Source organism: Pneumocystis jirovecii, assembly GCF_001477535.1.
Source record: "Pneumocystis jirovecii RU7 chromosome Unknown supercont1.15, whole genome shotgun sequence".
In the NCBI taxonomy this organism is placed as follows: Eukaryota; Fungi; Ascomycota; class Pneumocystomycetes; order Pneumocystales; family Pneumocystaceae; genus Pneumocystis; species Pneumocystis jirovecii.
In genome coordinates, this window is record NW_017264789.1 from 107,368 (window position 1) to 132,149 (window position 24,782).

At 32.5% G+C, this 24,782-nt stretch overlaps 12 protein-coding genes across 12 annotated transcripts; 7 read left to right on the plus strand and 5 right to left on the minus strand.

Annotated features, from left to right (window-relative positions):
• Positions 1–81: 81 nt before the first annotated feature.
• Positions 82–1,847, plus strand: T551_03161 (uncharacterized protein). Its single transcript, XM_018375424.1, has 7 exons — positions 82–346; positions 454–561; positions 606–918; positions 969–1,328; positions 1,383–1,594; positions 1,640–1,735; positions 1,779–1,847. Exons 1-7 carry the CDS (start codon positions 146–148, stop codon positions 1,836–1,838), a joined length of 1,350 nt encoding a protein of 449 aa, XP_018228323.1. The 5' UTR covers positions 82–145; the 3' UTR covers positions 1,839–1,847.
• Positions 1,848–2,924: 1,077 nt separating this feature from the next.
• On the plus strand, positions 2,925–5,893 carry T551_03162 (uncharacterized protein; the record flags this gene model as incomplete). The annotated part of the gene is made up of 11 exons (XM_018375425.1): positions 2,925–3,303; positions 3,374–3,771; positions 3,819–3,995; positions 4,055–4,294; positions 4,346–5,140; positions 5,190–5,280; positions 5,329–5,401; positions 5,458–5,505; positions 5,553–5,669; positions 5,717–5,778; positions 5,829–5,893. The coding sequence occupies 11 exons, from the start codon at positions 2,925–2,927 to the stop codon at positions 5,891–5,893; spliced, it is 2,445 nt and encodes an 814-aa protein (XP_018228324.1).
• Positions 5,894–6,064: 171 nt separating this feature from the next.
• Positions 6,065–7,323, minus strand: T551_03163 (cell proliferation protein CDC123; the record flags this gene model as incomplete). The annotated part of the gene is made up of 4 exons (XM_018375426.1): positions 6,065–6,381; positions 6,423–6,542; positions 6,631–6,862; positions 6,904–7,323. 4 exons carry the CDS (start codon positions 7,321–7,323, stop codon positions 6,065–6,067), a joined length of 1,089 nt encoding a protein of 362 aa, XP_018228325.1.
• A 171-nt stretch (positions 7,324–7,494) lies between these two features.
• On the minus strand, positions 7,495–10,095 carry T551_03164 (decapping nuclease; the record flags this gene model as incomplete). The annotated part of the gene is made up of 6 exons (XM_018375427.1): positions 7,495–8,071; positions 8,530–8,685; positions 9,013–9,124; positions 9,307–9,389; positions 9,804–9,979; positions 10,054–10,095. 6 exons carry the CDS (start codon positions 10,093–10,095, stop codon positions 7,495–7,497), a joined length of 1,146 nt encoding a protein of 381 aa, XP_018228326.1.
• Positions 10,096–10,857: 762 nt separating this feature from the next.
• On the plus strand, positions 10,858–11,274 carry T551_03165 (uncharacterized protein; the record flags this gene model as incomplete). Its single annotated transcript, XM_018375428.1, has 1 exon — positions 10,858–11,274. One exon carries the CDS (start codon positions 10,858–10,860, stop codon positions 11,272–11,274), a length of 417 nt encoding a protein of 138 aa, XP_018228327.1.
• A 237-nt stretch (positions 11,275–11,511) lies between these two features.
• Positions 11,512–12,782, minus strand: T551_03166 (uncharacterized protein; the record flags this gene model as incomplete). Its single annotated transcript, XM_018375429.1, has 7 exons — positions 11,512–11,706; positions 11,749–12,146; positions 12,185–12,261; positions 12,305–12,380; positions 12,426–12,586; positions 12,630–12,686; positions 12,739–12,782. 7 exons carry the CDS (start codon positions 12,780–12,782, stop codon positions 11,512–11,514), a joined length of 1,008 nt encoding a protein of 335 aa, XP_018228328.1.
• Positions 12,783–12,956: 174 nt separating this feature from the next.
• On the minus strand, positions 12,957–14,821 carry T551_03167 (lysophospholipid acyltransferase; the record flags this gene model as incomplete). Its single annotated transcript, XM_018375430.1, has 7 exons — positions 12,957–13,330; positions 13,356–13,418; positions 13,463–13,788; positions 13,840–14,171; positions 14,212–14,335; positions 14,382–14,540; positions 14,586–14,821. The coding sequence occupies 7 exons, from the start codon at positions 14,819–14,821 to the stop codon at positions 12,957–12,959; spliced, it is 1,614 nt and encodes a 537-aa protein (XP_018228329.1).
• Positions 14,822–15,676: 855 nt separating this feature from the next.
• Positions 15,677–17,486, plus strand: T551_03168 (uncharacterized protein; the record flags this gene model as incomplete). The annotated part of the gene is made up of 6 exons (XM_018375431.1): positions 15,677–15,745; positions 15,799–16,365; positions 16,430–16,750; positions 16,800–16,955; positions 16,997–17,371; positions 17,454–17,486. 6 exons carry the CDS (start codon positions 15,677–15,679, stop codon positions 17,484–17,486), a joined length of 1,521 nt encoding a protein of 506 aa, XP_018228330.1.
• Positions 17,487–17,819: 333 nt separating this feature from the next.
• On the plus strand, positions 17,820–18,506 carry T551_03169 (ribosomal protein S10; the record flags this gene model as incomplete). The annotated part of the gene is made up of 1 exon (XM_018375432.1): positions 17,820–18,506. The coding sequence occupies one exon, from the start codon at positions 17,820–17,822 to the stop codon at positions 18,504–18,506; it is 687 nt and encodes a 228-aa protein (XP_018228331.1).
• A 263-nt stretch (positions 18,507–18,769) lies between these two features.
• Positions 18,770–20,164, plus strand: T551_03170 (uncharacterized protein; the record flags this gene model as incomplete). The annotated part of the gene is made up of 1 exon (XM_018375433.1): positions 18,770–20,164. The coding sequence occupies one exon, from the start codon at positions 18,770–18,772 to the stop codon at positions 20,162–20,164; it is 1,395 nt and encodes a 464-aa protein (XP_018228332.1).
• Positions 20,165–20,699: 535 nt separating this feature from the next.
• On the minus strand, positions 20,700–21,642 carry T551_03171 (Sec63 complex subunit SEC62; the record flags this gene model as incomplete). Its single annotated transcript, XM_018375434.1, has 3 exons — positions 20,700–20,840; positions 20,882–21,399; positions 21,525–21,642. 3 exons carry the CDS (start codon positions 21,640–21,642, stop codon positions 20,700–20,702), a joined length of 777 nt encoding a protein of 258 aa, XP_018228333.1.
• Positions 21,643–23,455: 1,813 nt separating this feature from the next.
• Positions 23,456–24,335, plus strand: T551_03172 (uncharacterized protein; the record flags this gene model as incomplete). The annotated part of the gene is made up of 5 exons (XM_018375435.1): positions 23,456–23,613; positions 23,661–23,838; positions 23,949–24,085; positions 24,129–24,207; positions 24,255–24,335. 5 exons carry the CDS (start codon positions 23,456–23,458, stop codon positions 24,333–24,335), a joined length of 633 nt encoding a protein of 210 aa, XP_018228334.1.
• Between the last annotated feature and the right edge of the window lie 447 nt (positions 24,336–24,782).

The window sequence follows — 24,782 nt, forward strand, 5'->3', positions numbered from 1 at the left end:
CCGCACTAACGCTCGACCACACACAAGACCCTCCGTTGCGCTTCTTAAAAATAGTTTTTGATGCCTTTTGGGTTCTATAACATTTTTTTTCTTCACGCTGCCTCCTCCAAGCAACTCTGGGTCTGCCTCCACACAATCATCGGTGATGAGCACAACTACGCCCGATGCAACTTTTTCTTATGAACTGCTCGAACATACGTCTAGTGATGTAGCTAGCACATGCTTATTCAATGAACCACGACGACATATTCATGTTATCTACGAGCTTGCTGTGCAGTCTTCTGCATCTCTTATTCTCTCTGTTTTTGGCTCAGTTTTGACGGGATTTATGCTCAACTTTGTCCAGGTAAGTAATTAAAAACAGATATCATAATAAAAGCAAGAAAATTTAAAGTTTAAATACTTTTTATTGCTTTCTTTTACCCATTATTTGTGCACCATTTAACCTTACAGAAATTTTCTATCTTTCAGAGTTATCCTGCACTTTTTATCCTTATCCCAATTCTTTTGAACCTTATCGGGTGTTTAGAAATGAACCTAACATCAAGACTTAGTACACTTGTATCTATCCTTTTCAGCAATACACTTACTGATAACAAATACAGGCGAATATGGATTTGCTTAATACACACGATGCACGACGTACAATTATATCAAAACAGCTTATTTTGCTACAGGTACAGACAATGACAGTTGGCACAGTATCAGGTTTTGTAGCATTTTTATTTAGTTACATTCATGAGTCATACAATCCACCTCAAATTATCTCTCCATTACAACAAAAGTATAATCGATCCCTTTTCAAACTTTTGATACTTCTTTCGAGCGCCATGGCAACAGGCTGCATCTCATCAGCAATCCTTGGTACATTGGTTTCTTTGCTCGTTATTTTCTCTCTACAATTCAATATAAATCCAGGTATACATCCTTTCATCCTTTTTCTCTTGTAGATTAACACAAATGAATAGACAACATTCTGACACCCATTGTATCATCATTTGGTGACTTGATTTCAATAAGCACATTCTCCATGGTTTCAACCATCTTTGTTTCATTATTTCATCTTTATTCACTTATCATTTTCATTATCTCGATTATCGCCATCTTTTTTTTCATTATTACTCGCCTTAACGAAATTCAGCTTAATCAAATAGCGCTCAGCACATGGATTCCTCTTTTCATATCACTCTTAATCACCAGGTGCACTCATCATGACACTTGCACACACAACTCATTTCTACATAGTGGTTCAGGCATTTTATTCGAAAACTACGTTTACCGATACCATGCCATTGCTTTTATGCTACCTATTTGCCAAGGATTGAACGGTATTACATCTTATTTACTACTGTTATGATCACTCATAACTTATCCTGCATCAGGAAACATTGGTTGTATTTATGCTTCACGTATCAGCACTGCTTTGCAAATGAAAAACACAAAATATAAAGAAATTAAATGGACTACTATAGTAACACTCTTTTGTATTAACTTGCTTTTCCAAACGGTGTTTCTCCTCACTATTTATAAAATGAAAATCTTATCTCTCACGCTAATCTTTATCGCAATTTATCAATTAATATCAGGCTGTGTGGTAAATTCAAAAATTTTGCATAAACACAATGCTCTCATACTACAGGTTATCACTTCTTTGTTCCTCGGTGAAGTCCTAATGCATCTGTGTTGGAAATACAATTTTGACCCCGACATTCATGCATTCCCTATTCTTTCTTCGGTTCGACCTTGTCCTTAATTTTTCCCTGCTAACTCAACCAAAGCTCTTAGACTTTATTGCGACATTCAGTCTTGTTTTTTGTTTCCGCTTATCAATGTCTTGATATATACTTTTTCCACTTTCCTCATTAGGCCATATTTCTATACCCTATCTCCCCATGCATTCTATGCATATATTCCAGCATCTATACGCTACCGTTTTGTCTTTTCTAGCTTTGTTTCCACCTACTTGCAGAAAACACTAACCATATGCACTAAAACACCACTTATACTGCCCAACTACTTATATACCATATCCTATATAACCACATACGACCATATCGATCCTACGCGACCGACTACATACGCTTTAAAACCCAATCTGTAGACATAATACTTCAATAAACACACCAATGTACTAGTCCAAAACACTATTCCATAATCTCTGCATACTTATTCCATAAACACAGCTGAATCATTCTTTTTACTCCCTTTCGACTACTGAAGCCTGCTAATGCCTTGTTAAAATGCCATTTTCAACAAATACGTTTCTATTCGAGGAAGAAGTCTGCTTTATATAATGTGTCTTATTAAAGTCATCCCGTCACGTGGAACATTCCATTTTACTCAATCAACCAATCATTGCGTTGCGTTCCCCCGATCTCGTTTCTTATCTATTACATTTGCCAGCATATCCTTGCAAATATACTATTTCTTCGACAAAAAAGTCTCTCTATGAGCTATTATTGTGCGAACAATTTACTCAATATGGTAATTCAACCCATTTCTAAAATATTCAAGAATATTCAATCATTTCAATATCGAGGGTTCCCCTGTAAAGATCCTAAAAATCAGTCATTTGTAAATCCAAATATGGAACACCACATGGATTTCCTGTACACTGATTGGCCAGTCCTTATGCTTACCAATGCAAAGATTCGAAAACTGACTCGTTTTCTCCTAAAGAAATCGCGCATTAACCCTTTCAACGTTGCATGGTAGTGAGTATATGGTCCATGCTCTTGGCCGATTCAATTATAAATAAGAATGGGGACTCCCCTCTAAGCAGTGACGTTGGAAGCACCGACCACAGGGGGATGGATGACGGTGTATGAGGTAGGTAGGGGAGGAAAAAGAAGAACGCATAAAAAGCGACAAAAAAGGCGTGTAAAGCGTAGTAAAGCGGTGTGACGTGAGTTGGAGACGGGAATATGTATGCTTCTGAGGAAAGGACCATAGAAACAGTGGAGGAACCGGTATCACCAGGACAAGGGCTGGGAGAAGAGTTTCATGGAGATGGATATGAAGAAAGTAATACTAGCATTGATGAAACAAAGTTTTCAGCCCGGGAACTTGACAGTAGCCCACTCCGAAGCTCAGTAACACAGTATTCGGACGCATTTAGCCACAAAGGACAAGACCTAGAGGAGCTGGGAGCAATTCCATCGACACTGTTTGATTCACCGACATCCAAGGATGAAGCTGTGACAGGAGAAGACCACCCGGTACTTAAACGTACCCACAGCGGGCGGTTATCTGCCAATTCACTGAGTACAAAGTCTCCGAAAATATGGCAAGACTCATCACCAGGTTAGTGGAGAATTGCATGCACGAATACACGTGCACATTTTTTCGAAGATGAATTAATCTTTGTAATAAGCAGCTTTACAGCCGTTTTACACCACTATCAATTGTACTGGAGCACGGCCGACATACGTAAAACCAACTATCGATAAAGATGTACTAAGAAATGCCAAAACATTGACGGAACATGTTAGCCAATCCACAGGATTTCCCACAACAACACAACATTGCCATGAATCTAACTCAAATGACTTTGAAAAGAGCCAGGAAGCAGATAAACCGGTTAAACTGTTCGAGTATCCGTTTACAGAACCATTGGGGTCATATGCAAAACACAAGACAATACAAGAAAATATAGCTAACTGCCTCCCTAATTCTTATTCTGAAAAATACGTGTCTATTCCAAGTCGTTATCTTCAAGTTACAAACCTCCCTAAAACTATTGAAACATGGGTGTTGAAAGAAATTTTTGAAGTATAAAACTTTCTGAAAGATAATTCGTTGTTTACTAAGAATCCTAGAAATTTGGGGATATACAGGGAATCTTAGCAAAAAATCTCCGCAAAGATGGGTCTGTTATTGTTGGGTTTTACGATATTCGTGATTGTATTAGAATTCAAAAACAGCTACGTCATTATCGGTTTTTTAATGGTCGTTATCTAGAAGCTCAATTTTGTTCCAAAACCACATTGGTGTCAGTAAGTTTCCCCATTATACGTATACATATGTATACACTCGTTAACTCTTATTCTTACAGATATTTAAAGAAAGTTCTATGCTTCCATTTCTTTCGGAAAACGAGGGTGAAATCCTTATATCTTTTCAAGGCCCCAATGATATATCTAAAACCGCTTTGTTTAATCTTTTATCTTCATACGGTGATATTCGTACAATTAAATCTCTTCTTGCAACTGTAAAAAAAGCCATCATTTGTGAGTATTTTGATATTAGAGATGCAGTCTTAGCCATGGAAGAGTTGAATGGTCGAGTAGTTCAGGTAAGCCGTAACAAATCCATCGCATTCTCATGCGTTAATCTTACCCTATAGGATAATAAACTTCATGTTACATTTTATGAATCAGGTTTTATTTCTTGGAAAGTAGTGTCTGATGAATTACAACATTTACAAAACGAAAATACTATATTAGATCAATTTAAATCTTTGGATATTTCAGAAAGAAGATTAAATAACATTACAGATGAATATTTGGTCAATCATCATGGATCAACCAATACCACCTCTCATTCTAAACTTTCTCCTCCTTTGGGTTTTTTTCCTAATAAGAAAAATTCCACTGGATCTGTTATAGATAGGTCTAATTCAGTACCATCATATTACTCTCTTCATGATGAAAAATCGTCCTATACAGTACAAACGCCTAACCCTCCTGAAAAAATGGATTATTACAAATGCGATGTAAAGAAGCCCGTTTCTATTCAAACGAATAATGGCTCTTACATTTATTTAAAAGATCAATTTTCGAATACAGATAGTTATGTAGATTGTTCAACAATTAAAAAATCATTCGATGAAACTAAGATTAAATCATATAATCCTGCATTTATTCCAGGTAGCGCCCCGACTCAACGTCATATATATTCAGCAAATATGAAACGCAGCATTACTCATGATGGCGTTTGGATAGACCATCCTACATCAGTGACAGAGCATTTGCCTCTTAATTTAAAATATTCTTTTGATGTCTTAAAAACTATTAACAATACTGTCCCTGGAGCAAATTTGGTTACAGAAAAAAATAAAGTAGATTATGATCGAATCACTCGAGGTTTAGATATGCGTACGACTATTATGATTAAAAATATACCAAACAAATTCACACAGGTAAATTTCGGTTTATGCTTATATATTATTTACTTATACATGTCAATAGCAAATGTTACAAGAATACATTGATGCAACAAATTCGAAAACTTATGATTTTCTTTATTTAAGAATAGACTTTAGGAACCGTTGTAATGTCGGTTCGTTTTCGCTTTTTCCCCTTCCATTGATAGACTAATTCGTTCAAGGTTATGCTTTTGTAAATTTTATTGACCCTATTTCTATTGTTACTTTTGGTCAGGCTCGTGTTGGAACAAAATGGTAATAAATTACATATATTCATAATCCAATTATACATGGTATATTAATATTCCTAGGAATCGTTTTCACTCAGATAAAATTTGTGATATTTCATACGCTAATATGTATGTCTACATATCTTTATATCGTTCAGGCTGACTATCCTTATTAGTCAAGGAAAGGAATGCCTTATTGAAAAATTCCGTAATTCTTGTGTAATGGATGAAGATCCGTCTTATCGTCCTAAGATTTTTGTTTCTCATGGTCCAGCAACAGGAGAAGAACAGGAGTATTAAACTTAAATATAATAAAACATATTTATTAATATTTCTTTAGATTTCCTGCTCCTAACAATCCAAGAAGAAAATTGAGATCTATTGTGAGTGCTCAACAATTTGGTATGGTTTCCTTTATAAATGTATTTCATATTACTCATGGATGGGTTTAGGGCTTTTCCCTCCCGTTGGATCAAGGACACCTTGGAGTATACGCGAAGAACATACATTTATATAATTTTTTTAAATATTATTTATTTTAACAACATTTTTTTAGTTTTAAAATTTTGTAAATTTTCCTTTATTGGAACATGGAATTATTTTTTATACACTTGGTTTGGCGTGTTTATGCATTTTTATAGAATGGATATAATGATCAATATCAAATATTTACAAGTATATAAAAAGATCAAGATCTTTTATTGTTGGTAGCATCTGTAGTAATATGAAGCTTTTTTATGTATTCTTCGATATCAATATTTTGTGTATTTGCTTTTAGTAAATCATCCGAAATTCTTTGTGTCATAAACTGTGAAGGTCCCCAAAGCGAACTATCTATATCAACAAGACGAAGCTGGGGAAGTAAATGACTATTGTTAAAGCACAATGAGTCGCCCAGCAGTTCTTTCCAGGAAAATAAGAGGGAAGAAGTTCTGTAGTGCCAGAGATTAATATCAATTAACCAAGCTTTTGTCTTTGACGGTGGTATATAAATATCAAAAATAACTGAAAAGTAAGTTATAGAAAAGCAGTAAATATAATTTTACAATTTTCATCAGGAAATTTGTCTTTCAAATAAAGATCAAATAATTCTATTGAAAGAGAAAGAATTACAGGACGTAATGACTCAAGAAAATCATAATATTTTAAATCACGTTGAGAAATACCTAATAACATTAGTATATAATAGACGTATCAAGCATGACTAGTGTTAAAAACAAGCCGTAGAAACAATATTCACAAAAAAGCAGATACCTATAAGACAACGCTGTTTAACAAAACAACGAAATTCCATTGATGGATGAACATTAAACCATTGTTTCAATACAAGTTCATGTTGAAAGTGCGATGGCGGACCAGGCGAACAACAATCATCAAAAGCATGATACAGATCATGTGTGATATAGTCCGAACTCTTAAGCAATAAATAAACATCAGAAGAAGTTGTACAGCGCAAAGTCCGCGTTGATGTAATCCATGCAGCATCCTAATACATGTCAGCTGTGTCAGAAGAAAGCTAGATAAAACCTTTGGCGCTGACCAGTTAAGTTTAGGAAAAACTGCACCACCTAAAGTAGCAATTACACATGTAATCTCTTGATCCAATGATCGAAATGGAGCAACACAATCAGAAGTATTAATATGAATATCGCCTGATGAGTTATCTGAAAAACTACAATCCGAAGCATTATCTTGAACACTATTTAAAATGGCATCTTCAACATTGTTTTCACTATCTTCATTATATTTTGAGGAAATAGGCGGTAAAATAAGTCCATCTTGGCCAAGATAATAAAGAAATGCCTCATCAGAGAGACGAATAACACGTGCATTAGGAGTAACCGCAGAACAGTATGTACGCCAAGCAGAAAAAGAGCAGTTCATTACATTTTCCACTGATATATGTGGGAACTCCTCTAAAGATGCCTCCTCAAGCCGGTCTTCCATGTACCAAACCACAAAACTATCATAAAAACTATATCAAATCAAATTATTATATCCAGAATAGCTATATTAAGCGAAACATTAAATAGAACATTAACTTTATCAACGACTTATTTTTAATGTTTTAACGGCACACCATCTGTGCGCAACAAATGATCGAAATTCAACAAAAAGTTATGATAACATAGCTAAAGATGAAGCATCTTCTACATCTTCAGCCACTCTTACATCTTTTCCAGCTGTTTTGTTGCTTCGTTGTATACGATAAGAGATAAAAGATGGGTGGAGGAAACATTGTGTCTTTACACGTTCAAGGCGTACTACTGTGTCACCAGATGTATACGACAATCTCCAGACCGTTGCTAAGGATAAAGCAGTAGTATTAGCAGCAGATGATGTGCTTGTAATATCAGTGGACACTGCGTTTGTATTATCAGTAGAGATAGCTGTTCTGAATATATTATTAACAACGGCTTCTTTTGGTATTTTTGTCTCTGTTTCTTTTGCATTTAATAATGTGTCTGATTGATTTTCTGCTGTTGCTACATCAGTCAATATCTTATCTGTACAATTTTTACGAAGGAAGCGAAGAAGAGCAGCTGTCCAAGCAAGAGCACGTAAACCGTCACGAGAACGACGTACACGTGAAAGTAGAGCATGTGTTTCATATGTTTCGATTTCACTCAAGAATCCATTTTCTGTCCGAAACCCAACAATCACTCTCGGCACTCCTAACAAATATGACTGAGCCCTATACAAACATCAAGCACTGATTATAACACTGTTTATAATATTTAGCATAACATTAAGCACTATTTTACACTGCTAAGCATTGAACATTCTGTCAAAATTCAAAATATTCTTAATATAATAATAAGCACTTAGACTTGAATACTAAAATTAAGCAAAGCAATAGATTAAATGTGTCTAAATGCAGCAAACATCAAGAAATAAATAGTAAATATTAAGCTGCATACATACTTGAAACCTATTATTAAACGTTGATGCAAACTTAGGAGAACTTAAGCAATCAATGAAGTTTTGATTAAAATATTGAACACTATTTGTTATTAAACAGTAACACCAGTTTAATATTTCAATGCTAAGTTTCTTCAAATGTCTTGATGCTTTAATACATCATTATTAAGCAGATTTAACAGCATAGTGTCAAACTATAATGCTTTATTGTATTATAACTATAATGCGTACCATGTTTTAAAAAGTTTGTTACGTTCAAAAACAGCTCGGTCAGCAAACGCAGTCTTAAGCTCGACATAAAGTGACGTTGGATTTTCTGGAGGTGATGGTTTAACATCCCATATACAGTCAACCTCTCCAGCTATCAGAAGTGTAATCCCATCAAGCCTATTTTTTTATCAGTATCTACTAAGAGTAAAATGAGTACAAGCAAAATATAAAAGAAAAACATCTATGTAGAAATTAAGCATCAGTTTAGTACTAATTGAGTCAAATCTGAAAACTACACAATAACTAGATTATACTCTAATTAAGCAGAATCTAGATTGAAATATAAGCTGGATTGAACCAAAATCCAAGCTACACTTATATTCAAATTGAGCTTACAATTGCATAACAATAAACTTGAAACAAATCCAAGATCAATTAAATCGAAAATACATATAGATGTTTTTCAGTTTACTTCATTATACACTCGCTTTACTTGCTACTTACTTGGTACGGACAACAGCACAATATTGTACATTATTATTAACAGTAGTATCATACCGCCTCTCAATTTGTTCACGTGAACACTTATCCCATGTGTCGGGGAGTGTTGAAAGAGCTTTATAACAAGTTAGTAAAATAAACAATAAAAACAAAATTTCAGAACAACTGCAAAAAAACTATAAAAATAACAAAAAACCTTAGAGCAATTTTCTAAAAATATCCAACATCTTAACTCCACCCTAAAACATCATTCATAGCAGTTGTATATTTTTGCTATAATATCACATCAATACCGACCTTCAAATTTATGACCCCAAAAACACATTAGCGCTTCACGCGTAGTTGGTGGAAGGGGTGATGTATGACAGTCCTCAATAAATCTATAGATCAGCATGTCTTAAAACTACAAAAAGTGTACATACAATGTGTCCTATGCCATTCAATCAGTAAAATTAATAAAAAAGTAACTATATAAAATGTTTGAAAATCAAAAACATCAATAACATTAATATAAAAATAGCATTACATTTATACTGTTTTTACATTATGTCATCTTTGGATTATAATATTCATACTGAGATTATTCTAACACAACTGCATTACTTTACCTGAAAATACATAATATTAACACTCCAAGAAGTACGCCGATCATATGGCGTACACAGAAACCGTGCTAAAATACCTATTATCTATCAGCTATAAAAATAAAAAAATAACAAAAAGAAGTAAAAAATAAGAAAGAAATATTAAAATAAGATTAAGAGCCTCATATAAAACTTCTTTTTAAAACCTACATGCCTCTCCATGTAAGAATATCAACTGAAGTACGAGTACGGCCATGTGTACGTTCATATGCACAAAGTGAAAGTAAAAATCCATCAAGATGTTCATCAATTGTCTCATCACGCTCAATACGCTCTTCAAAACCCTGAGAAAGATCTGCACCTGAAACAGCAGGATAATAGTATTTCTACAGCAATTAATATAGATAAAATAAAATACAAAACATAAAAAAGCACAAAAAGAGCTCCATTGTTAATTTACATACCAAAGAAGATGCATCATGCCGCAAACCTCTGCACTCATCATAACTAAAACAAAAAAGCTCTACCGGTTGCTGATAAACCGGCGTACAACCTTCAAACCGCTCAAGCGGTTCAATAGGAAAGACTTCCAGTGTAACAAATCTCAGTTAAAGCTTCTTTAAAACAAAACTTGTATTTAGCACTATTGGGTACAATTTAACCCAATATTAACCCAATATTAATTCAATATTAATCCAATCTTAAAGACAAATATGCTAAGTTTAACTCTTAAATTTTCTTTTAAGTCAACCAAGTTCTGCTATTAACTTTATTTAATCTTTAAAATTTTCTTAATATTTTAGTCTTTAATTTCTTTTAACCAATCCTTAATATAAGTTATAATTTATGTTTAAATTTTGTTTAACTTAATTCAACTAAACATAATCTAACGTATGTTAAAATAGTTTTTTAACCTTAAATTATGTTAAATTACGTTAAAATAGGTTAAGCGTATATAATTAAATTTTAAGCCAAATCTAAGTTAAACTTAAGACAAACTTAACATATTTTTAACAAATTTCAATAAACTCTTAACAAAGTTAACGTTTCTTTAATAAGATTATACACATCGATTAAATTCCAACTTAAGGTACTTAAGAACAATAGAAATAAACCAAATAAAACAAATTAAAATGTATTCAGAACATGTTAAGAACTCATTAAGAACCCATTAAAAATTAAAAACTCATTAAAAGCTTGTTAAAAACTTATTAAAACGATTAAAATAATATCAGAAACATTTGAACTAAGATAAATCGTAAAAATGTCAGAAAAACCGCTACGACGACAGCTATTTGGTTTACGTACACCACTTGTACCAAGTGTATCTATAGCAAGTGTCTTTGGACAAGCAGTATCAACACTTTATGAAGACGTAATGGATCCATCGTCTTTTACAGCTCTCCAATTCCTTGAGACACCTGTACCAGGCACAGAAGAACATGATCAAAAAGCACTTGAACAAGCAAAACAAGCAGAAGCTCTACGCAAAATATATACAAGTGAACAATTTCAACATAAAGGTAGGCATCGTGGGGCTAAAAGAAGGTATACAAAACAACTAACAAATATAGCTCTTGGAGAAGCAGTACGAGAGAATCTTAAGCGAAATATTCAAGCACTAGATGAAGACGAATGGATGTTTGTAGCAGATGATACCCGACCAGTATGGCAACAGTAAAATTGAAAAATAACAAAACATTAAAAACAAATAGCGTTTGAAGTAAATTAACAATATTTTTTAAAAGAAAAAACAGGCCTTTAAAATGCCAATATAGCATTTTTAAAGTACTAATATCACTTAAAGAACTGTAAATATCTCAAGAACATCAGTTATTTTTATATGTAAACAATTTTCCAAAACATTTTCAAAAATTTTCGTAGTCTTCTAGAAAATCAAATAAACACATGCAAAACCTTAGTCCACCGTCTCATGAAGTGTTTCGTGTGTATTAAATGGCAATTGCTGTGATGTACGTGAAGACGATGTATTATTCGTATTAGACGATAATATATCATTACCAAATAACTGGTTCATTAGAGTAGCCCATGTGTTGTTAGGAGGAGGCCCCGTATGAATATTAAAATAAATACTAGCAATTTTATCAAGTGACTAGTTTTTTAATTAAAATTTCGAAACAAACAAAGTACTTACAGGCTTCCAAGAAGATGCCTGCTTTAAAGCATCTTCATAATGCGCTTTTAGAGTGCAAAACAAATCAGCAGAGGCCCGCTGACATGTTAAAATAAGAAAACATAAAAAATTCATAAGTGGCAATGAAGGAAACAAAATGATATCTGCCGAAGACGAAGACAACACCAGTGTAGATGTACTGCGTCGATCAGCAATGTGCCGAGCCATTGTGTTGTAAGCCCGGAGAGCACATGCAATGTTATATATCATCAGATAAGGAAAAACCGCTCGTGATGTATAAAAACATGCCATATCAAGCGTATCCCGATCAAAATATCCACGCAAAAGGCTCAAAAATAATCCAAAACTATCAGCAGTTCCAAGTATTAGATGTTTTTCAGCACTAAAAAAACTGCTTTCTACGTAATTAAGCTTTTTCTTCTCTAATATGTCATACCATATGCTAAAATTTTCCCTACTTCATGATGAAGCTCAGGATCACCAATAGCAGTATCTCCATACTTTCCAGACCACCTATGCAAAAATTAAACTAATATTGGTCAACAAAAACGTATACATTAATGAATCGTGAATCAATCGCTTTCTCGTTGGCTCATCAGGACAAAATAAGCGCAAAAGATCAATAATGCGGGCTTAAAAAGATCAATTTCCTACTCCATTAAAATCCTTAAAACAACCTTTACTGGGCCCATCTGGCCTTAATTTCATAGTATCATATACTTTAATCATATAAAGTGCTAAATCACCTCCACTAGCAAATTGTTTAATTTCAAGCAAAGATTTAGATGAAGAATAAAGCAAATCAACAGCCTTATCGTATTCACATGCTTTTACATGTCTTTAATACGTTATTTAAACCATTTTTATAAAAAATCTCTCACCTATTTACAATTGTCCGCATAAGCTGATGTGCTTCATAATATTGTTGCTCATTTAAACTATTAACAAAATGTTAAAAATAACTCAGTTAAAGTAGATAAATAAACATACGCTTTTTGAAACTTAAGAATATTTTTATCTAAAACTGAAGACATTTATATATAATATCGGTAGCAAAGCCGTCAGACGAACAAATATAGATAAAAAATAAAAAAAATACAATAAATATCAATAAAAGAGTAAATAGATAACTATCTTAGTACTGAGAAAATATCATCACTGAATTCTTGTTTTTTTTCAGGTCGAAAAGAAACATAAAAATATTATTTTCAATATAGAAAAACATCTGAAACTATTTTTTTAATGAAAATTGCGCCAATAATACACGAAGAGGACTTAAGAATAAAAGAAATAGACAAAAAATGCCAATATGCACAAAGAACTAGAAAAATATTAGTATTATAAAACCAATGACGAAAATATACATCATAACTTTTCCAAAATAATAAAGAATCTCGCAAATTAAGAAGGACGAAAGGTTGTACTATATATGCCCATGTCATTTGAGTCGTAAGCCATGATAAGATGTCATAAACTATTTTATACGATGTAGGCTGCATATCTTGAGTTAGGAATAGCGGTCTGAGATATTTTCTAAGATATCTTCCTAAAATTTGAGCAAATGCGCCAGTCATAAAAGATACTACAAAGCATTAAATAAAAAATACGTAAATTTTTGAGATTGCAAAAAGCAACCGCAATATTTTCCTTACAGTAATAACCCGGATAAACTGAAAAAAATGAATAAAAGAGAAAATAAATACAAATCACTTACATCCGTGCCATAAAGCACTTGTCATAAATGTCACAATGGAACCTACAGCATTCCGTTTCTTATTATGTGATACAATTCTTAAATAGACATAATACTTTAACCATCGATTTGCACCTTTATTCCAAGAATCGAGCAATTGTTTAGTACTCTGGGCAGTCTCAAAACCATATGGACTAATATTTTCAAAAAAACATTGAGTAATGTTTCCATCAGAATCTCTTATAGAATCTCCTAAGCCAGACAAAACACATGCACCTTCAGCAAGCTTCCAAATACCATAATACTTCAAACGATGTGTGAATGCTAAGAGATACAAATATAAAAATCTAATAATATTTAATAAATTCTTTTATTCAAACTTACATATCTCTTTTTACCTTTGAATACATGTCATTTGAAAAAATTGATCCTCATAAACGAAAGTTGTAGAATAACGTAAACTCATCCATTGAAACATATAGAGATAAAACAAACCAGAAAAAAGTTTTTTCACCGAGTAACGTCGATCATTCCAAATTAACCGCTTTTGATACTCATTTAAGTTATTTTCTTTAGATGCAGAAATACCACTCGCCAACCATCGATGATAATCTGCTAAATCAAAAGAAGGTCCTACAAAAAAAGAAGGAAAAAAAAACACATAACCCAAAAAATCTAAAAGAGATGGAAGTTTCTTTAAAGCGTATTCCTTTTGTTTTGGTGTCAATGTCTACAATATAAATAATATTCAATAAAAAAGCATATCTTACTAATTCATCCTGTTGTCCATCATAAAAATTCCAAACAAATGCAGTTAACTTCATGCAAAGTACCATATGTACACATGTAACATCCAATTTTTGATCAATATTTCCATATTGACGGTAAAGATGACTGCTTTGTAGTCAAAAATAAAATCACATATTTTATCCAAATATACTTAATACTCAAATGCCCCATCAAAAAAAAAAAAGCAACATATGGCATAAAACGACCTTTAACATACTGAACAATAATATATGCAAATGTTGTACTAATCAGTACTGTTTGGACACCGTACCAAAGATTAAAAATCATTATCAAAAAAACAAGAGAAATACTAACAACTTATCATTTTTTGTATAAAAAAAAACAAAATACATACACAATATTGAAAATATTACGTACAAAAGACATTCTTCCAGGAATACTCCTCAAAACATCAGCAAGAGGATATGAAAAAATAAGACATTCTAAAAGCTTAAAATGATGAATTGGAATACCAGTTTTTTGCAAGATAATTTCATCAATATACTCTACCCATGTAGGAATAGAAAATTCCCCTGGTACAAATATAGAACCTATTGTCAGCACTAACAAAATTGCTGTACTTGTGTTCATTTCAGCTGCTTTATCCTTTATTACTGTACAGAGTCATTCAATTAGTTGCACGTGCATTTCATATTAATTATACAATAGCGTGTTTTACGTTTCGTGTTTCGCGTTTAGTTTACACACATCTTTACGGACACATCTTAACATATCTCCAGACCAACGATTTCACTAGATCATCTCGACATGAACGTAATACGAGCGATACAAAGCTACGTCGAGACAATCACTACAGTCTCAAAAGACATGAAAATCCTGCTTTTAGACTCTGCTACGGTAGGTTTTATCATACAGAGATGGGCATTGGTATTGAACTATATGAATATTCCAAAACACATAATATCTATCACAAAACATCAGCATATATGGCTGAGTGCAACATGTATGTGTAAAAATAAAACAAATATCCACAAGAAGATTCTATATAAGCAAATAGATATTTGAAAAGATTTCTAGTTGAAAATACAGACAGAAAAGCCAACTATATATATCTATCATTGAATTAATATGCAAAATATCAAATCTATAGAGAAAGAAAGACTATGAATGATAAAAAAAGTATATATACTACAATGAAAAAATATATTTATCACTATATTGTCTATGTATATGAAGATATTGGATTATATGCGTTATATATACATGCCAATACATCACCAACTGCTCTCTGTTCTCTCTGCACTTTGTTATACGTCTCTTATCATCACCAGGTAGCAATGATGTCTATGGCAACGACTAAGAGCTTTCTGCTGAGTCGGGAGATCTATCTAATTGAGTTTTCAGGAGAAAATACAACAATAACACCACTAATGCATCATTTAGCCGCTTGGATAATATGCAACGTGAAAATGTTCGCCATTTGACATGTATATGTGTTCTCCAGCCATGCCTCAGCTCGGTACAGCAGCTCTCGAAAGAACTTCGTACTCCCCGGTATGGACGCTACTTTGTCTGTACGACAAGCAGTATAAATATACATTTCTAAGAGAAATACAGATTTTACAAACATTCTTTCGAAACCTTTTCTTGAAATGCTTGCTACCTCGGATGATCACGAAGTTGTACACGCAGTACAGGTTTATAAAAGCACAGAAAAAGTGCTAGACTTTTTTCAAATAAATATTAAGCGATATCAGGAGATTTTTGCAGACTATATGGCAGTGCACTCAGATCTAGCAATGCTGTATCTAACGAAAAGTCTTTGGAACAATCAATGGGATTTGTGGGATACAGAAGCAATACAACAAACACGAGATGGTATACTATCTATTCTATTATCTTTAAAGCGAAAACCAGTGATTCGATATGAAAAAAACAGTAAAATGGCAAGAACGCTGGCAGTGGCATTGCAAACAGAAATAGAAACAGAAACATCATTATTTGACTTTTATCGTACAGATACATCCCCAATTCTTTTGTTATTGGATAGATGCAATGATCCAATAACGCCATTGTTGACACCATGGACATATGAAGCAATGGTACATGAATTAGTTGGTATTGTTCATGGGCGTGTGGAAATTGCAAATTTTATACATGAAAAAGTACATCACGTATGTAGTTAACATACAAAACATCCAAATTATGCAAAAAAGATGTTAATATACTTGTATATAGGAAATGGTCTTATCTCCGATACAAGATACTTTTTTCAAAGAAAATATGTATCTAAATTTTGGTGATCTAGGAATACGTATTAAAGAATATGTTGAACATTATCGAACCAAGACTCAGTCAAATGTTGAAATTCAAAACGTATCAGATATGAAGCGATTTGTTGAAGAATATCCCGAGTTTCGTCAGCTTTCAGACAATGTTGCCAAACATGTAACACTGATGAGTGAACTCAGTGCTCGTGTTGAGAAAGGATCTTTATTTGATGTCAGTGAGCTCGAACAGAGCCTCGCATGTGATGATTCTCATGCATCAAATCTTAAGGTAGGATGTAATTTTATTTATGCACGTTTTTTATATTTATATTTTTTAGGACTTGCAAAAACTCATTCGAAGCCCTATCTCGAATAGTAGTAAGGTTAAACTTGCACTTCTTTATGCTTTACGTTATGAAAAACATCCAAACAATGCACTTTCTTCACTTTTACAACAACTTGCACAGGCTGGAGTCCCGCCAGAAGAGTTTTCTGTAATTATTTTCCTATGTATTGTATATTTCTAATACAAAAGGTTATAAACATGCTCTTTGACTATGCTGGATCAAATAAACGCCTTGATAATATATTTGAATCTGAAAGCTTCTTTTCTCGAACAAAAAGTGGATTCAAAGAGTTAAATGGAACTGAAAATGTATATACCCAACATAAACCTCGACTACAAAACCTTCTTATGTCTTTAATCAAGGGTCGCCTTCGTGAACAAACACACCCTTATATGGAAGGGACCGCTATTTTTAAAGAGAAACCACAGGACATTATTGTTTACATGATTGGTGGCACAACATACACAGAAGCAAAAGTTATTCATGAAATTAATCTTTATGCGACTGGTGTACGTATAGTTTTAGCTGGAGACCAAATTCACAATAGTAAATCATTTTTACAGGTATTATTATTCCTCTCTATATTTTATACATCATCTTAGCATCAACCTTTTTTCACATAAAGAAGAACTAATAGATTAATAGCAATTAAAGCGTATTCATACTACTCAAACATGAGATTAATAAACATGACAAATAAAAACATGATTTAACGTATAATAAATCTTTAAACACTCAATCAACATATCGATGAACCAATAAAAATTATAGGCATACAAAAAATCTCTCCACTACCGGAATGGCTACTCAATTTATTTTTTAATCTTTTAGACTTAATTTTAATTCATCGATATGAAATTACAAAAAATACTTAATTTATCCAAGAATACTAATAGATTTAATAATTAAACAAAATCAAAATCTTATATACTTTGTATATTTCCAGCTTAAGTAAATTTAAAAAAAAATTATATACTAACATCATAAAGCTCAGATACAAAAGCACAACGAATGATACGACAAAAACAACTAACACTATTAAATAATATACAAAATAGTATACATACGGCATTTACACGGGTATTTTGTCAATGGGTTTCCATAACACGTTTAGGACAAATTAGATGCTTTACAGATATGCCTAAATACTCAATAGACTCAGAAAATGTAACAAAACATTCCTCAAAACAATCTGAACGTTTATATGACCTTTATGGGCCTTTTTCAAATGCAGAGTTACCCAAACCAGAAGCATTTTCTAAACTTCCACCAAATGTTCAAGCAGCATATCTTGAGCCACTTCGTCGTCCTGCCCGATATGGGATTATAACGTGTTCACTTCAAATGCGAAGCTTTGAAGTACATCGTCTTGCATTTTTCGCAGACTTTTCTATGAGAGCGGCATATTACATAGGTCTTTGTGCCTCTGGCCCAGTACCACTACCTAAACGGATTGAACGATGGACCGTTCCACGTGGCCCATTTGTCCATTCAAAAAGCAAGGAAAATTTTGAACGCATTACATATAAAAGGCTTATTACTATTAAAGATGGGCATCCTCGTGTAGTTGATACGTGGCTTGCATATCTAGCAAAACATGTCATGAGTGGAATTGGTATGAAAGCACATGTTTTCCGTTATGAGGCAATCATGCAAGAAAAAGAAAGAGACAGTAAAATGCCTGAAGAAAAACATTAAAGCAATATCAATACCAACATTATTCTTCTATCTCTAATAAAAATACTAAGCATCAAAGAATAGCCTTTTTCAAAACTAATAAATTTAAACTATTTTTTTTGCAAACTCTGATAAATAGTTTCTTAAAAGGTGTTAGATTATGTATCACAGCGCTTTTGTACATTTTTTTTATTAGGACAATAACTTCTGAACGCTAAGACTTTTTTTTTCGAAGCAAGGGACCAAGCGACCTAAGCCTTTTAAAAGAAAAAAAAAATAATAAAATGGGTAAAAAAACACCGATGAATACATTAGATTTAGAAAAAAATTCCAGTTATTTTGATGATGATAAGAATTCAATTTTTTTACGAATGAAAAATCGGCATTTTTCAATACTTCATTCGAATCTTTCAAAAATATTTTCCCCTTCACGAGAGATCAAACAAGAAGATAAAGGACACAAGAATAAAGAAAATGTGTCGATCAAAAAAGGTGATCAACAGTCAAAACAAAGCAAAGAGTCATCTGTGCAAAAAGCCAATGGTTTCATATCTCATTTGCATCTTTGCCGTCCTTTGCAAACTACATCATCTTTATTTCATGTTCCTTTCTCTTTGGCCATGCGGTGTGCTATTTCGTCTTCAGCAGTTCTTTTTTTTATGCCTACAAAGGCAGAATATTTCTCTGATCAGGTATCATCATTAACTCAGTTCAATGATTCTTTATTATTTTCTTTTGAAAGAGGAATCGGCATGTTTGTATTAATAGAAGGAGCACTTTTGCATTATGGCTTATATGACAATGATATGTGTAAGCCAAAACACGTGATAAGAATTCAGCATAATACAAGTATTCGTGTATTGAATCATATTGAAGGCACAAGATGGATATTGGAACTCGTAAGTTCGATAGATGTGTCAGATGAGGGTTCAAGTAATAATGATGAGTTAACGCTTCAAACTTCTATCTTAAAGAATGTATCTTGCTTAGATGTTTCATTAAAAAATGATAAACAGAAAGAAATTGTTTTATTCAGCATAGCTACACAAAAATCTCTGAACCAATGGCTCAAAATATTTCAACAAGAAATCTCTCGAAGCAAAAAGCATTTATTGTCTAGTCAGAATTCCAAAAACAATACATTTGACACAAATTCTAATATTCTTTCGACCTTGCTTCCTCTAAAAAATCCGCAAGGAAAAAGGCCACCAATACCGGTGCGTCCAGACTTTATAGACTTAGGCTCTGAATTAGTAACAAAGCAACTCCGTATAGAATGCAAAGAAACAAATCAGTCAAATAATCACGATAATTCAGATAAACATTCTTGTGAAGAAATTAGTAAAGAAACTATTCATACACCAAAAGTGCTTGATTCTACAATAAATAAGATCCAAAAGAAAGACTATAGTCCATTAGCAGTTAAAAAACCTTCTGTTTTGTCACTCTTCACATCTCCAGATGTACCAAGTGTCTCAGACTGTCCATCATTAGAGGCATCTAATTCAGAAGACTCTCGAACCCCTTCCTATGCATCATCTGCATCGATACCAGCAAGTTATCATAAAGAAAATACATTTTATCAGCTTTTAAATACACACGGTACCCAAAAGGAGATATTAACTTTAATTCCACAGTGTCCATTATTATCACAGCACATAGTTCGCAACAATATATAATGTTACTGAATAATAATAGTAAACAAAAATGCTGGAACAGTTGCTCTATATTTAATCAGATATAAAGAAAATATTATAAAATATTGAAAAATATACCAAATATTGGGAAATATATAAAATACATAAAAATATAAAAGAATATGTTTTTTTTTTTTGCTTAAAGACAGTTAACAAGTATTTTTCTTGATGTTTATATTTAAGATTGCATTCTATGAAAGACTAGAAGACCATAAAAGACGTAAGAGACACTTATATCTTCTATTCAAAAGTTTATCACAACTATTCTGCTCAGCACTCTAAGGCTAGTTCTAAAATTAATTCAAAACTACGCCTTAAAATATTGTATGTTGTATTTTACAGGTTATTTTTACATCCTCAGAGCTAAAGTCTTTTCAAACTCGAGTTTTACATTTTGCGGTTTCAAATACAGAATTTACTGTTTTTATTTCATATTCTTACTTTTATACACTATTTTTATTTCATATTCTTACTTTTATACACTATTTTATTGCTTTCCAATCTACTCTATCTATTTTTAATTTTTTTCATCTACATCCTCAATTAAGACTTGATTCGGTCGGCATTCATTTGATGTACTTGTTGAAACAGCACATGAGCCATTTCCTGATCCTTTCCCATCTATATTTTTTGCTGTCTTACGCTTACTTTTCCGTTTCTTATATAATCAATACAAAAACATATATATTCAATACCTACCACATGCCACCCCCATAAAGGCCGGAAACTATCAATGAATCCAACATCTTCATAAAGATTAGGAAATAACCAAATTCCAGGAGGACATATAGCAAGTGTTATAATAAAAATAAAAAGACGTAATACAGTTAAAATAAGTAGTGAAACTACCAACCCCAATGCTACCCAGCTTAACCGATGTGCTACACGACGTAGCCGTGGTGGCCAGAGGGGATAAACAATTACAGCCAAAACCAATAAAAGTGCTGCAATACCAAGTAATACAGTTGTTATTGGAATTTGATCATAAAGCCATACATAATATGCTTTATCTGTTACACCATGTTCAGCACTTATACGTAGTCGACGGGTGCGTCGACGCATATTAGCACCATGTTCAGTACGCTCAGCACGAGAAGACAGCTTGTCAACACGTCTGATAAATTTGTGCCGAATTAACAATGAAAAAGCAGCTGATGCATCCATAGTATTAGCAGAATCAAAGGTTGTGCTCTGGAGAATGCGAAAAGCATGTTTAGCTATACACATGTAAACAGCTGTCTATACAAAACCATGGATCAAATGTATAAAATTTTGCAAAAAGCAAAGATTTAAAAGTTTTTAAATCATTTACTTTCAAAATTTATGTAAAATACTCAATTACCTTTGAAAAAGTCAACACGCTTCCCATCGAGTATTCCAGGACGGTTCTTAAGCATAGAATGGTGACGTAAGCGCTTAGCAAGTGCTAGTGCCTCTTGACGAGTATTATCAGATCCCATGAAAATAAGAGTTTATATGCACAAAAAACAGTTATATATATATATATATAAGTAAATATATGCGGAGTTTTTCTGTATATATGTGCAACTAAGTCCTCTATATGAATCTGTTTTAGTTTGTATTAAATATAGCAACAAAGCAATTCACCTAAAATATATGTAAAAACCAAAAATACCTAATATATGCGACCAAAAATGATGCAAATCCCACTTTATGTACAATATATGCGTATATATATACACTTTACTTCAAACACTCGAAACTCACCTAAGTTGTTTGCCGAATCAGCCTCGACGGAACACGCAAATGCACTCCGAGGCCGACAACGTTCTCGATTCCCTATAAACATGAATATAGACCTAAAAACGTGTTAGAAGGTGTATTTTCTGTAAACATAGGTACAAAATGGCTTAATATATGCGTGCTACTTTTGTATATTATTATATGTTCCTATATACATGTTCCTTTAGCTGCCCAACCGTGTGTTACTAAATATGCAAAAGCAGCAGCAGAACCATATAGAGCTGTATATCAACAATACATGTGTATATTGGATAGTATACATATTTATTGGAGGTATAATCAATAATATACATAGAATACCGCGTTATATATGCTATATATGTACAATATATTCAGTCTTTGCACATTGAGTATTGTATACATAATATATACACTTCATGCATGCTATATATACTATATGTGTCGTGTATATGTTGTCTGCAACTTGTATACATATTTTAAAAATTTATGTATAGTGGTGCATGTACAGTGCTATATGCGCGTTATGTTATATATACACATTGTATACCCATTATAAGTTGCATACATTTTGTATATGCACAAGTGCTCCATCCTATATTTTATTGCTCTTTTTACTATACACATTATATACAGAGTATATAGATATTGTATGCACCGTATGTATACTGTGAGCAACATAACTATATACACAGAATTATGGGATGAATAGACGTACATCTATTTACTATATAATGCATGTATAGAATACATAAAACATATATAGAATATATACAATGTACTAGTGCACATATAACGTATACATACTGTACATACAAGATGTAACGCATACTGTACATACAAGATATAACGCATACTATGCATATTGTATGTATACAGTTAACATAATAAATACACAACATATATTCAGTGTGTGTAGTCTATATACACTCTGCATAAACAATATATATACAGTAGGGACTAGACAAAGTATGCATATAACATTATATACATACATTACATATATATTCTCTTATGCACTTCTAAACAACTATATACACCTATACATGCATATACGTGCCTATATATGCACATGCATACCTATACGTGTCTATAGGCCCACATACAGTTATATACATCTATATATAGCTATGCTTGTATATATACAGCAAATATCCTCAGTCCTACACTTTAAGCCCTCTGCATATTCACTGTATATGTACTACATACACTGTATATACAGTATATACAAAACAAATTATAAATTATATACGCATGCATACATATATACGTACTATAGTGCTTTGTAAACCATGTAAATATATACTGTATTTATGCAGCATATGCAATATTAATGAAACATATAGATATTATACACACATTATATGCATATATATTACCATCTATGTATTTTATATCTGTATTGCATATATACAAATACATTGTATACATTGTTTGCAGATACGCTGCATATAAAGTATATACATTACATAGACAAAATATACACAAAATATACACTATATGTATATTATACAAGTTATATATGCATCCTAGACACTATATACACTCTATATGCATACTCTATGCGCACATCCTCTCTCCACTGTTCGACGCTCCACAATGTCTCAAAACGAATCGCAAATATTAAATGCATTTCTTGTGTCATCGTCAGGATTAAAAGACATTGCAGGATTAAGCACATTTACGTCGCTTTTTCCATCTTCTAAACGGTAAATTGAAAGATATTTATGCATTTTTACTAGATTAATGCTGTCAGATCTCATCCAGATATTGAAACTTTATACCGGCTGCTACAGACACAACGCAGTGCAATTTGCCAAACAGTCAGGAAAAATATTGAGCTGGAATGCAAGCTTGGACCTTGCAGGAACATAAAAGGTCAGGGAATGGGCTCAGAAAGCAAAAAAACAGAATTTACAGAGTTTCATAATGAGGTATGGGGGAAAACAAAGCAGAAAGAAAAAAAACGGCATAATAAGGAGAAATATGCATAAAAACAATGCTTTTCTGCATCAAAATTAAAAAAAGATGTTAACATTAATAGCCATGGCAATTAGAAACAAATAAAGCACTAGAGCTTTCAGAAATGCTTAAGCAAATGGAAGAGACAGTAGAAAAAATGCAAGAAGAGATGGAAAAACTTGGAAAGGGATGTGATGATTTATTACAAAACATGAAAATGTACGTTTTTTGGTATCTGGATCAAAAAATTAAATAAATAAAGGATAGTAAGCGAGATGGAAGTTGGTCCATATGAAAAACAGTCTCTTGATCATGCAGAAGAAACAGTGAATGGATTAAGGGTCCGATAAAATAATTCTAAATGTAAAATGGAAGTAATACAATGTAGGAATTGATTGAAACGTGTGAAGAATTACTAAAAAATTGCGAAAATACGTATCAGCAAGCACAAAGAACAGAAAACAAGTAAAAAGTAAATATAGACGTAAAAGCTTCAAGATACTCTAAAAACTTCAAATAAGTGGATAAATAAGTAACTATTTTAGTATTTGCATCAAAAGAGATTCAGATGTTGATTCTATACTATAGCAACAATAATGCTATAACAACGAAGCAAAAGTCAATGTTATGGTAACCATACTTGTAACAATGACATAACAAAATTTAAGCATATTAGCATATTAATTGCGCATTAATACAAGCTAGAAAACTTAAATATGCAAAAAAGGGTTTTTATCTTTTCTTTAAACATACTTAGGTTATATTTTAGATTTATTTCAAGTATACTTTAAACTTGTATCAAGTTAGGTATGTTTTAGACCATTTTTGTTCAAAAACTCTCAAAAAAGTGTGTTTTGCAGTCTATACATATCTCATGTAAGATTTTTCTGGAACATGTTATATTTCCTAATGTTTC